The 12,917-nt window shown below is 46.8% G+C and overlaps 1 protein-coding gene across 8 annotated transcripts in view; it reads right to left on the reverse strand.

The window, feature by feature from the left end:
* The window catches only part of LOC123767760 (terribly reduced optic lobes), a 354,074-nt gene that overhangs the window by 15,346 nt on the left and 325,811 nt on the right, over window positions 1-12,917 (reverse strand). For 7 of the 8 annotated variants that reach the window (XM_069310630.1, XM_069310627.1, XM_069310626.1 and 4 more), the window contains one exon: window positions 3,668-3,829. The exons of the other annotated variant lie outside the window; for it this stretch is intronic. In XM_069310630.1, the coding sequence (XP_069166731.1) occupies window positions 3,691-3,829 (139 nt within the window). In that variant the 3' untranslated portion in view covers window positions 3,668-3,690. The remainder of the gene's footprint in view (window positions 1-3,667; window positions 3,830-12,917) is intronic. 8 annotated transcript variants of the gene reach the window in all.

Consider the following 12,917-nt stretch of genomic DNA (forward strand, 5'->3'; position numbering starts at 1 on the left):
TCTACCCATTTAGTTTTGATTAGCTTTTCCAATACTTTCACTATTACACTTGTCAATGATACAGGTCTATAATTGAGGGGGTCTTCCCTGCTGCCACTTTTGTAGATTGGAACTATGTTAGCCTGTTTCCACACGTCTGCTACGATTCCTGTACACAGGGATGCCTGAAAGATCAGGTGAAGTGGAATGCTGAGCTCAGATGCACATTCTCTCAGAACCCATGGTGAAACGCCATCTGGGCCAGCTGCTTTGTTCCTCCCGAGCTCCTTTAGCATATTTTCCACTTCATCTCTAGACACCTCTATCCGCTCTATGTTGTTCTCTGGAATTCTTATTGTGTCTGGTTCTCTGAAGATTTCATTTTGTACAAACACACTTTGGAACTTTTCATTTAATGTTTCACACATTTCCTTTTCATTTTCCGTGAATCTGTTTCCCATTTCCAACCTCTGGATATTATCCTTTACCTGCAATTTGTTGTTTATGAATTTGTAGAATAGGCCCGGTTCTGTTTTACATTTATCTGCTATCCCTTTTTCAAAATTTCTTTCTGCCTCTCTCCTTACTGCTGTATAATTGTTTCTCGCATCTTTGTATCGCTGGTATGTTTGGGGGTTTGGCCTCTTCCTATACTGATTCCATTTTTGTGTCTTTTGGTCTCTTGCCCTCTCACAATTTCTGTCGAACCAATCCTGTTTTTTGGTCCTGCATCTCTGTTTTGGTATGAATGTTTGTGTGCCTTCCTCGTATAGTTTTAAAAATTTGGCATACATTTCATTTACTTCCCTGCCTAGCAACAATTCTGTCCAATTACACTCATTAAAAAAATTTCGAAGTTCCCCATAGTTGCCTCTCTTTAAATCGAGTTTATCAACTGTTTCAATGTCCCCATTTTCTTCTAGATGATATCTTAAAGCATATTTAATGTCTAACAGGACGTGATCACTCTTTCCCAAGGGAGGAAGGTACTGGATGTCAAAAATCTCTTCTTCTTTCCTGGTGAATACTAGATCCAGTACTGACGGTATATCTCCTTCCCTCATTCTTGTGGCTTGCTTTATGTGTTGATACAAGAATGTCTCCAGAATGAGGTTCACAAATCTGCATGTCCAAAAGTCCTCCGTTCTTGCTTCATAGGCCTCCCAGTCTATTGCTCTAAAGTTGAAGTCCCCCAGTATCAACAGTCGTGATTTATCTTTATCTGCTTGTACAATAATATCTCTCATGACCTGACATCTCATGGTGAGATGGGAAAGTAGCTAACGTGCAGTCTGGCTGGAAGCCCAAGCCAGCCAGTTGTCGAAATAGGCCAAAACTCAAACCCCCTAAGAGATTTAGCCGAGCCACAGCAATTTGTGCTAACCTGGTGAAAATACAGGGAGTTCAAGCTGAAGCGCAGAGCCTGAAAGCTATAAACATGATGCCCCACCACAAAACCTAATCAGTCTCTGAACCCTCGATGGATAAGAACATGTCGGTATGCATCCTGGAGATCCAGGGACATCATCTATGTCTCTGGTTGAAGAACCAAGTGAACTTGGGCAAAAGTGGTCATGCGGAAGGTTGGACAGGGAAAGAATCAGTTCAGATTCAAAAGATCTTTGAATGAACCGCAGGTCTGAAGTCCCTCTTGGGAATTGGGAACAAATGAAGGGGGACAAGGTTGGCTTGACCATGTCCAAGCACGCTGCAATGACTTGATGCAGCAGTGGGCAAGAAAGCTGACCTGCCAGTCCTGACCCCAAAATATGGGGGCAGAAAGATAAACTCCACTGCAGGTTGAGGGAAGCAATCTGAAACGCTCATGAATCATGGGACCAGGAGCTGCAAAGTAAGCAAGATGAGCCCCCTTCCCAACAACGTCATCAATGGGATGAACTGTGAAAGGGCCAATGTAAACCATGAGAAGCACTATCCTTCCGCTAAGCAAAAGAGCAGTGCCTATGAGCAGAAATAGCATGTGCCGCAGGAAGTGAAATACCCCAACAATTTGGCACCCCTGAGGGCCAACCTCAACCAACAGCAGGCATGGCCCCAGCTATACCAGACTGCCTCCAAACATGAACTGAACTGAACTCTGAGTAGTCAAAAGTAGGAAATTGGATGGCAGAAAGTAGCTGTCATTGAAAGGAACTATACAACAATAACCTGAGGAAAGAGGAGAGGCAACCAAAAGGACTAAGGACCAAGCTAAAGCTAAATAGAGGGCAAGGAAGGTCTGCCAACATGTGAGGCGAGCTGCATAAAACCCCACCACTGCCTCCCGAAGGATGGGTGCAAGCATCTTATGCATAACTGACCTCGCCAAAGACCCGCTGGAGAATACTAAGGCCTGCTTAGACAGTGCTAAGACAAGTGCTCCCAGGCACTGTGGGCATTTACCAAAGAATATGGGAACCACAAGTAGCCCAACCCCGTGTGTGGCAAAATGGAGCAGGCAGTGTGCCGTATAAACAAACATGCAACCTCTGAGTGCAAGCCACACAAGATAATGAACACCCCAACCAAGGAGTTAAACACAGGTCAGAAGACATTGAAATACCCAACGTAAGGCACTCCATCCTGGTGGCATAGCCTCAAAAGGAGGCAAAACTCTGAACACACCAAAAATATGCTCTGTCAGTGCTCATGAACACCATGGGAAGTAACTGTTGGGCACATGCAGTTTGGATCACAAAAAGTAAAGGCCACACAACAAAACTGAGTAAAAACTTACACGTGAAGTAAATACTGCATTGGAATGATACACTTGCAAAAGAGGCCCCCGTGGGGCAAGTCCTAACATGGCTGGTACTGTACTAAGCTTTAAAGCTCTGGGACTTGCTGTAAGATGATGCGACAAAGGAGCACTACTACATTGCTCTGGGCTATGTATCAGCGGATGAATTGATCTGATAGCTGATGCTGGACCAAGCACCAGGCTGCCTGGTGGTGGCATTCAGTACTATTGGGTTCTAGCTAATTTTGCACATTTTTGTTTATTTTGTATTATTTGGAGTTATTTGGTATTTCAGTTATTTATGAGTCATGTGAACTTAGCAGTTGTCTGCAAAATGTCATTTGCTCCCCGGACCTCATGTGAAAGGGCCAGGTTTGTTTTGGCTGTGGTCCCTGGCAGGCCAAATGAATTCATGCAACTGATGTGACTTGTAGATTGGAGCAGTCTCAGCGAGATACCTACAGGGAGCCACCAAGGGGCTTCCCCAGAAAATAGGGGTTGCCTCCTAGTCAAGAGAAGGCTGGAAAGATAACATTCAGGAAATGACAGGAACTAAACTGAGTACAGAATGTGTGTGGAAATGGGAATTGTATTACTATCACATCACACAAGATGTTGTAGAAAAGAAGCCTAGGAAGCCTATGCACCTTGTCTTGTGGCTGCACACTGCTGCGATTGATTTGTTAAGTGTGATATTGGTTTTGTGATACACAGACTGCGCTCCTATTATGTTATATATTATTTACATTTTTTGATATAGGCTGATGCCTCTCCATAATATGAAAGTGAGAAAGAGTGATAAAAGAGATGAGTGTTAACATTCTTGTTAATTTTACATTATGAAATTACTGTCTCAAGCACAGTAATTACTTAACATATGAATAAACAGACCTGAATTTTAGAGGTATAAATGAACTTAAATTCTGTGTAAAGTAATGTCTATCTTACCAAAATCAGCATTTAACAACTGTCTAGCCATGTATGTTGTTTCGTGATGTATGAACAGTCCTTTTTGTACTGACGACTGTCCTGCGGTGGAAATTCCTTCCACTGTTGAAATGTCTCTCTTCAAAGGTGTTGGTAACATGCGTATTCTCCCTGACTCTGGAACTATAGGATGATAAGGGATTCGAAGGCATTCATTAATAACTGTTAAAGAAAGCTAATTAAAATGTGGGTCTTGTAAAACAGAAATAACAAACAAATTAGTAAAGAACGTGCATTTTAAGTTAGTATATGAAAGTGTGAGAAAAATAATAATACTTCCATATATTAAAAATAATGTATACGGATGTCATTTATTTGGTTATCAGACACTATTGCAGTCTATGAAATGTACTAGTACAGTATATTAAAGATTAGATCACTTTATCACAGATACTACAGTTTGCATATCTTTCATTTGCTGTCCATTGTACATTTCCAAAATGAATATTAATCCATAATTAAAACTACTCTTCTTCAAATCTTGGGCTAAATTAAAAATAACCAATTTTCAGTAAAACCTTAGCAAAAAAAAAAAACCAGCGTTGAATGTAATGAAACGCCATTTTCTGGGTGAGTCCCGGAGGCTCCCCAGGAGCTATCCAGGCTGACTAGATACGTATAACTTTCTGGAATCAATGTGCATGGAGTTCTTTCCTACTGGGGACCACGAACCAGAACCTGGCCCCCCTCAGAGGCATGAGAAGCAATGGCCTATAGAAACCCCCATGTGGTTGGGAGCATTCTATGTCTGCCATTGACTGGGTCTGACATCAAGAAAGGTAGGCGCCCAAAACAAACCCCTATTCTGGTGAAACTATTGCTACCGAAAGCCGAATGAGTGGACAGAACTCCCCAAACAAAAATTAGCAAACTAGTATGACGTCATCACGTTGCTGAGCCGCTGTCTGTGCAACTCATCCCCCCCCTCCCTGGGAGAGGGAAGGGAGAGCTCCAGACCCCCATGCCAGTGATTCAACTACCAGTTCTTAGGCTGGATATCAAAATACGTGAAAAATACCGCTGACCGGAGGGAGGGATGCCAGTGAGCCTCCAGGACTTACCCAGTAAATGGCATTTCATTACATTCAATGCTGGTTTTCTGGGGGGAGCCCCGTCGGCTCCCCAGAGCTAACTATCCAAAGACAAGGAAAAACGGGGACTTACCCAGATGGCAGTTAGTCCTTACTACTCAACACGAAGCTGAGACAACTCGCTGCAACCGCCGACCCAAAGCATTACAGGCCTGACTAGGCCCACGAACATTCATGAAGTAGCGTGCAGCCAGGACCCTGATCGACCGCCAAAAACCCCGTGCCCGAATGTCAGCCCAAGACATGTTGCCTAAGACGGCAGCCAAGGCAGCAAACTTACAAACATCGTGGGCACGGGGATAGACCACAGGCTGGCTAGACTTAATAACCCTGGGGATGAACTGAGAGATCCGAGCCCGGGAACAGGGAAGGAGAGAAACCAGGTCAACCCAAAGCGCATCCCCGGCCATGGCGCGCAAATAACGGTAGAGAGCCGCAACTGGACACAACACATTATGAATAAACCCTGCCTGACCAACCAAGCATCAACAACCCAAGGACCCCTCCGGAAAGCAGTCGTCACATTCTTCGCCAGAAAAAAGGAGACGGCTGCAACCGAACAAACCTACCACCAGGACTGTAGGAGCAGAAACCTCTGCACCAGAGGAGAGCATGAAGCTCCCCAACCCGCCCCACAGAAACCAATGCCAACAGGAAAAGAAGTCTTAGAAAAACAATCCTCTTACGAAGGGGCCACCAAAAACTGAGGAGGAGAGAGAAAAGAGAGCACCCGGTGCAAATACCAGGATGGCTCAGTAAGCGCATGAGCAGGCTGGAGGTAAACACCGAACGGAAGTTGGAGCGGCTCCACCAGTGCCGCACGATATGAAGCAACAGTATTCGGCATCAGATGACATTCCTGGAACAACCACGAAAGGAAGGACAAACAATCCTATCAGAGATCGAAGATTATCTACACAGTGATAGGAAAATTCAGAAGGACTGCCAGGAAACTTCATACTGCCGCTGAGACGAAGCACACAAGTGGGAGACCAACAAAGAAGCCACATGATCATCATAGAAATGGTGATACACCAGCGTCAGAAAGACCAGATGCGAAGTGTGAAATAGTAAAGCAAACCAGCAAGGAACCTCACTGGCTTGATCTGCTGGTAAAGGTAGAGCCAAGGAAAGATGCCTGGGTTCGGTCACCGAGCAAGTAGCACCTGAAACCAAGGCTGGGCCTGCCACCAAGGGGCCATGAGAACTACTCTTCCGTGGTAGGACTCCAACTGAGCCAGAACCCATAGCAACAGCTGTACCGGGGAGGAAAAAAAAGTACAGTTAACCCCACCTCGACCAGTCCTGCTGAAAGACGTCGACTGCAACAGAATTGCAGTCGGAGGAAGGGCGCTACATAGATCGGGAGACGCCGAGACCATGCCGACGCGAAGAGGTCCTCTTCTGGGAGTCCGTACGTCTGGCAGAGCCAACGGAAAGAGTTGGCGTCGACCATCCATTCCGTGGACAGGGGAAAGAACTGAAACAAGCGGTCCGCCAGGATGTTGGACACTCCCCGATATGAACCACATACAAAGTCAAACCCAGAGAAGCCAGCAGATGAGCCACTCAAAGCAACCAGCACCAAAGAGGTAAGGAGTGAATAGAAACCCCATGGTTTAGACAATGAACCACTGGAGAACAGTCAAATGGAGCCGGATGGTTGAACCCCAAGTGACCTGAACCCACAGAAGCGACTGCCAAACCAGCACGAACACTAGCACCATGCTGTGAGCCCGACGGAAGGAAGAACCCCATCGCCCCTGGCCGCCCTGTTGAGCACTGGTCACAAAGCCCCAGCCAAGAAATGACACGTCCATGAACACGAGCGAGGGCTTGGGTAGGCACCAAAGCAGTGAACCCTGACGAAGAAGCCGACGACGAAGCAACCGAAGCAAGGCCCATGAAGTACGAACCCAGTGATAGTGAAAGAAGCAGAAGGGTGTTCCCAAAGGAACCAGAACAGTCGCCGAAGCCAAACCCAACCAAGCTGGTAGACCAGCATGGAGAAGTTCAAACTCCCACACAGCTGCTTGAGCAACCGCCGAGTGATCCGAGACCCCACCAGAAACAGCCGAAGGTGGGACCGCAGCCTCAGCAATGCCTCCAGAGGGAGAGACATGGAAGCAGTCCGAGAGTCCCAAACAAGACCCAACCATGTTCGAACCTGGAATGGAACCAGATGGGACATCTTCCAGTTCACCAGGAACCTGAACCCAGCGAGTTGGGAAAGAACCACACCCCTGGAGAGCAGATAAGCAGACCGACTGGGAGCCCACACCAGCCAGTCGTCAAGGTAGGCCAGGACTCGAACCCCTAGCAGACGTAGATGGGTCACCACGACCCAGGAAAGACGCGTGAATATATGAAGTGCCAGATTCAAGCCAAAAGGAAGACAACAAAAGTAGTAAGCCTGATGCCCCACCATAAAACCTAGCCAGTCCCTGAACCCCAGATGCATAGGGATATGCCAATATGTGTCCATGAGGTCCATGGACACCATCCAGGCACCAGGCTCCAAAAGAAGCTGAACCTGAGACAGAGTGGTCATCCGAAAGGAGGGGAAAGGAATTCAGGGGTTCAGATGGGACAAGTCCAAAAGGATCCACAGATCCGCACAGTCCCGTTTTGGTACTGGGAACAGGTGGAACCCCTGTCCTACCTGAGGGATGGGGTCGTGTCGATCACGCCCAAGCGCACCCATTCCGAGATGACCTGACGAAGCGCTGAGGAAAAAGCCTGTCCCATCGGTGCCAAACTTCCCGAAGGAGGAGCCACCTCCCAACGCCACCACAGGCCATATAACATGATACAAAATGCCCACAAATCGTGCGAGCAAACAGAGCAAGCCTCACCCCGGGAGCCGGTCGGCCAAGCGGACAGCACACTCGACTTGTGATCCTGTGGTCCCAGGTTCGATCCCAGGTGCCGGCGAGAAACAATGGGCAGAGTTTCTTTCACCCTATGCCCCTGTTACCTAGCAGTAAAATAGGTACCTGGGTGTTAGTCAGCTGTCACGGGCTGCTTCCTAGGGATGGAGGCCTGGTCGAGGACCGGGCTGTGGGGACACTAAAGCCCTGAAATCATCTCAAGATAACCCCCCCCCCCAATCTGAATGGGGGGTTATCCGTGCCAGAGCTCGGGGCTCCAGCGGAGCCCCGAGCCCTGGCACAACCCCTCCTAGAAGACCAAAAACCGCCGCCCCGGAAAACTAACAAGTCCGACATAGGATGACAACAAGACGAAGCCGCCTGCAGAAACTGCGTGACAGCAGACTCCGCAAACAGTAACGGACAAAACAGCGACAAAAACCTAAGAGCCAGGGCCCAAGGGGATTCCAAAGAGAGAGAGCGAGCACAGCCTGATTGCTTGCGCGATAAAAAGCAAAGGGCAGGGGACACTGCTACCTTCAGGATAGGCGCAAACAGTACAGCTGATGCCCAAACCGCCAAGGACAGCACACCAGACAAAGGCATGGCACTTAAAGCCTTCACATCCTCAAGCCAGGCTGAAGACAGCTTGACAAGGGAAAAAAAGCACAAGACTGTAGCCAAATGCCCATGGGCACACAAATCCTCAGCAACCAAGGACACTGAAAGGGTAGGAACCTGCACGTACAGCTGCACAAGGCAAACATCCCGAGAAAGCACAGGGGCAAGCAAGCATGAAGGTGCTCAAACTCGCCCTCCAGGTAAACCTGCAGAATGGTTGAAGTTTCTCTCCACCCAAGTGTGCGGGTCCAATATAACCCATGCCATGCCCCCAATGAAAAGAATGGGCAGTCTGCCAGCCAGGAAGACTATGGAACCTCTAAACACACCCAATACGAGGAAGAAGAACCAAACTCAAATAAGGATGGATCCATCACGGAGGCAAAATCTGGGTCTCACAGGAGGTATGCACCAAGAACCTCCCGAACCTCCCTAGAGTAGACACGAGAGGCAGAAAACTTCCGGAAGGACCGGAAGGACGGGGCCAGGAATCTAAGAGAGTACAAAACCGAACCAGGAGAGGTGTCAACTCCAAATCATACTCGTATAGGGAAGGGGGTAACAACACCCCTCCCTCTGCAACAACAAGCCCCACAAAGAGGGCACAAACACCCAAGTGGGGTCAAAGAGGGCCCAAGGCCCCCAGGTCGACTCCTCCCCAGCCCTGGGATCCCCCAAGTCGGGACCCAGGGCAGAGCAATTCTCCATACCTTTCACCCCTGAAGAATAGGCAGAGTCCAGGGGAAAAGCTGAAAAGAAGGGGAGGCCCTGCTGGTAGGACCTAGAAACCTTGTTAGGAGGAACTGCCTCCGTCCCCAACCCGATTGGGACAGTCCCTGAAGCTGCCCGAGTCTCATCACCAACTAAACCCCTGCCCTAACTCCGTAACCCTCAGACATTTGGGAGCCAGAAGCAGGGAAAGGGGAAGGGGAAGGAGAGGGGAGGAGTAGGGTGAACAACAAGGGAAGGACCAGGGAGCACGGATTGAACTGAAGTCGAAGCGACTAACATCCCCAGGTCTAGGTCCCTATAACCAAAGTGGGACAGCCGCGGGGCATCCAGGTGGGAAACCAACCTAGTGTGTTGCAGCATCCTGAATCTAGCATGCAATGTGGATGCTGCCTGTACCCTAACAGTAATGTCATCAGAATAGTACTGGTGAACAAGCAGAGAACACGACTCTCAAGACTCCGGGTCAAAGGTGTCGTTGACCCAACAGGCACATCATGATGGAGGCAAAAGAGTAGACTGTCAGCTTGAGACAAGGGCACACAGCAACCTTTGAACCCGCACGAGGTGGGATAGAACTCAGAAGACACATATATAGGTGCACCGAGGCCCGACAGGGTTTTCCAAGGCACGTACAGTATACTGACTGCGACGGGAAGCCCGGGCAAGGGGCCTGATAACTGAGTAGACAGCGCTTCAGATTCATAGTCCTGAGGTTTCGGGTTCGATCCCCAGTGGAGGTGGAAACAAAATGGGCAGAGTTTCTTTAACCCTGATGCCCCTGTTACCTAGCAGTAAATAAGTTCCTGGGAGTTAAGACAGCTGCTACTGGCTGCTCATGGGGAATGTGTAACAAAAAAAGGAGGCCTGGTCGAGGACCAGGCCGCGGGTGACACTAAGCCCCAAAATCATCTGAAGATAACCTCAGGAGGAAGGTGTTGCTAACCAGTTAACACCCAAAGCTAACAAGAGGGAGATCAAAAACACTGAAACCCCTGCGACATGTACAATCACGAGGGCCTAGCACAGGTCACCAAAATATCAGAAATAAAACTATAGCCACACCAGGCAGACCCCACACCAGACAAGAAAAACAAAAAACAAAAGAAAAACCCAGCAAAAGTACAATGTTCCCAGAGGAAACAGGAACTGGCCACTGCATAGGTAGGCAGGTTGCACAACACTTTGGTGCCTTAACCAGCATGATACCACTCCCTACCCAAGGCCAAAAAGGGCCATGAAACTCCAGCTGGTCCCAAGAGCGGGGTAAATGCCAAGCAGCAAAAACCCCTAGGAAAATGGCGTCCCAAACGCACCAGGAGAGGGAACCCTAACACGCAAGGGCAGTAGTCACAGGGTGCCTAGGAAAGGATGCCGCTAAGTGCATGCAGCCCTGGTACTGATGAGGAACACCACACCACTACACACAACACTGCAGAGGTCACAACAAAAGGAAAATATCCACTTTGGAAATCGAGCCCAGAGAAGACATCCGCCCCGGATTACATTAGCTAATGAACTAGAGTGATGGGTAACCGGCGCGGGGAGGTCCGAAGCTTTTCCCTCCCTGTCTTTGGGAAGGAGGGCTGCGCGGACGAACGGCGCGGCGATGGAGTGTGACGTTTGCTTGTCTCTTTGGGATTGGAGGGAGTTCTGCCTCTCTTTTTGGGTTTTAGTTGTAATTTTATTATCATGTTGGGTTTGTTTTATTATGCCTACCTTTTTGGGTGTCCAACCCCGGTTGATGGCAGATTGGGAGAACCCCAACCACAGGGGGGGTTTTCCAGGGTCATTGCTCCCTGAAATCTCTCTGAGGGGGGCCAGGTTCTGGTTCGTGGTCCCCAGTAGGATGAACTCCATAGACTAATGCCCTGGTCTAATATATCACACATTAGCCCGATAGCTCCATGGAGCCATAGGGGCTCCACACAGAAAAGGATGTAAAATATAAGGTTTTACCGACACACTGTCATTTATATGGCTGGATGGCTAAACAAAACTCAAATGAAAACTGATCATATGATCTTTCTGATAATAAGCCAATACCTAAATCTTAATGGTTAAGACTTTATGCCATTTTGTGAACAATCACAGCTACTTCCTAAAGTAAGATTCTTTTGGGTCTACACACAGGACCAATTGGCAGTAAGAGCAGGTCGACATTATGCACCAGTGCCACAGATAACTTTTACAATTTTCTTGCAGTCATGATGGTGGTGTTAGAGTAGCACTAGAGATCATTTAGCTCAGTCTGGTTGACCATTAGAGGGTTCAGTCATAAATCTTTAGGCCCTTTAAAGCCCTCTGTCATCTCACTAGCTGCTAGTTACCTCATTGAACTATCATCACAACCAAAGTATATACAGGTATATACTTCCTAACTGGATCCTGTAGCAGTTGGGCAGGCAGGGACTGGCAAAATGTATGCATTTTGTTCATCTTTTGAAACGTATCTTTTGTGCAGTTGGCACATGCTGCTTTTTTCATGAAATTACCTAAGTAAAATAGTTACAGGATGAACTATGTTTGTGATGTTCCATCTTCCCACTCCAGCTGCTACATAGAAAACCAGCTCTTCTGGTGGCAGCTGGGTGGTGATTGCAACTTCATGTTGGCCTGCTCTTTAGCCATTTTAGGTTTCTTCAATGGGTTATCTTGTAATATGTCTATCTCCCATGTATGCTAATTGCCTCAGACTAATTCATACATAAAGGTGGGGTTACTTTTGTGTTTGAAAATGAAGTAACCTTGCTATGTTTTTCCACTCAAAGATGCAAGGAGCATCTTTGAGTGGAACTGCCACATTTCCTAGGCAATGTGACAATGCTTTAGTATCAGAAGTCGAGTTTGACCAGTCCTTCGTGGCTTGGTATCTGAAGAAAATTTTCTGTCTAACCTGTCAGTGTGCAGTATAGAATACCTTCATCAACCACATTTTTTGATCAGAAACTTTGTGCCTGTATAGGACTCTCATGAATGTTGCTCACCACTTCTTAACCTTCAGCCTTCCTCAATCACTACTCTGCAGCACAGGTGAGTTTGGCTCATGTTTACATAGTTCTACTGTTCTTGTTTTCTGCATCTTCCAATCATATTCTTACCATAGGGAGCAACAGTGAGCTTCTTTCACTGTTGCTGTTTTTTTTGGGTGGGGTTCCAATTGCTGGGTTTTAAATGTGTGTTTGATGAGTGACTTCTGTTTTATATTGATTTGGTGGTGTTTTCCCTTAGGTTTTCTTTGTTTTGTTATTACTTTATGTGTTTCTTTCTGTTAATTTGGATGTGGTTTCCAATGAATTAATTATGATTTGGGTTAGTTTTGGTTGCGTTTCTTTTTCGGGTATCCATCGATTTGGATGCGTTTTCCAATGTGGGAATTTTTTATTTTTTTTGTTTTCATTTGTTTTTGCCCAATTTTAATTCTCTTAGTTTTAGTGTTTTTCTATTTTTTTTATGTTTTCTGTGTTTTTTCTCAGTTAGGTTAGGTTTGGTTTGATCTCAACAGTGGAAGGTTTGGATCAAACCTCATGGAATGTTCTCCAGTGCAGAAAGTTAACCTGTCCATGGTGTCACGATCCTCTGGACCCAGAAGACCCTCAAGAAGCAGCCAAATAAGACAATAACTACAACTTTCGATACACAGTACTCTCAAAGCCGTATTTCTTGTTAACATGACTAAACCAATATTTAAGGAAATATGGTTGCTAATCCAATCTAAGAATAGCACTTGAGACCTTTAACGAGGTATCTCAAATTATTTTATTCAGAATTGCTCTTAATTTTTGCATAGGTTTAAGCATTACCTATGTGAATTATTTAAATAATTCTTAATAAACCAGTAATTACCTCTAAATTTGAACTGTATCAATTTATGAGTTACAGTACAGTACATTCAGTATC

Source organism: Procambarus clarkii, chromosome 67, assembly GCF_040958095.1.
Source record: "Procambarus clarkii isolate CNS0578487 chromosome 67, FALCON_Pclarkii_2.0, whole genome shotgun sequence".
NCBI lineage: Eukaryota > Metazoa > Arthropoda > Malacostraca > Decapoda > Cambaridae > Procambarus > Procambarus clarkii.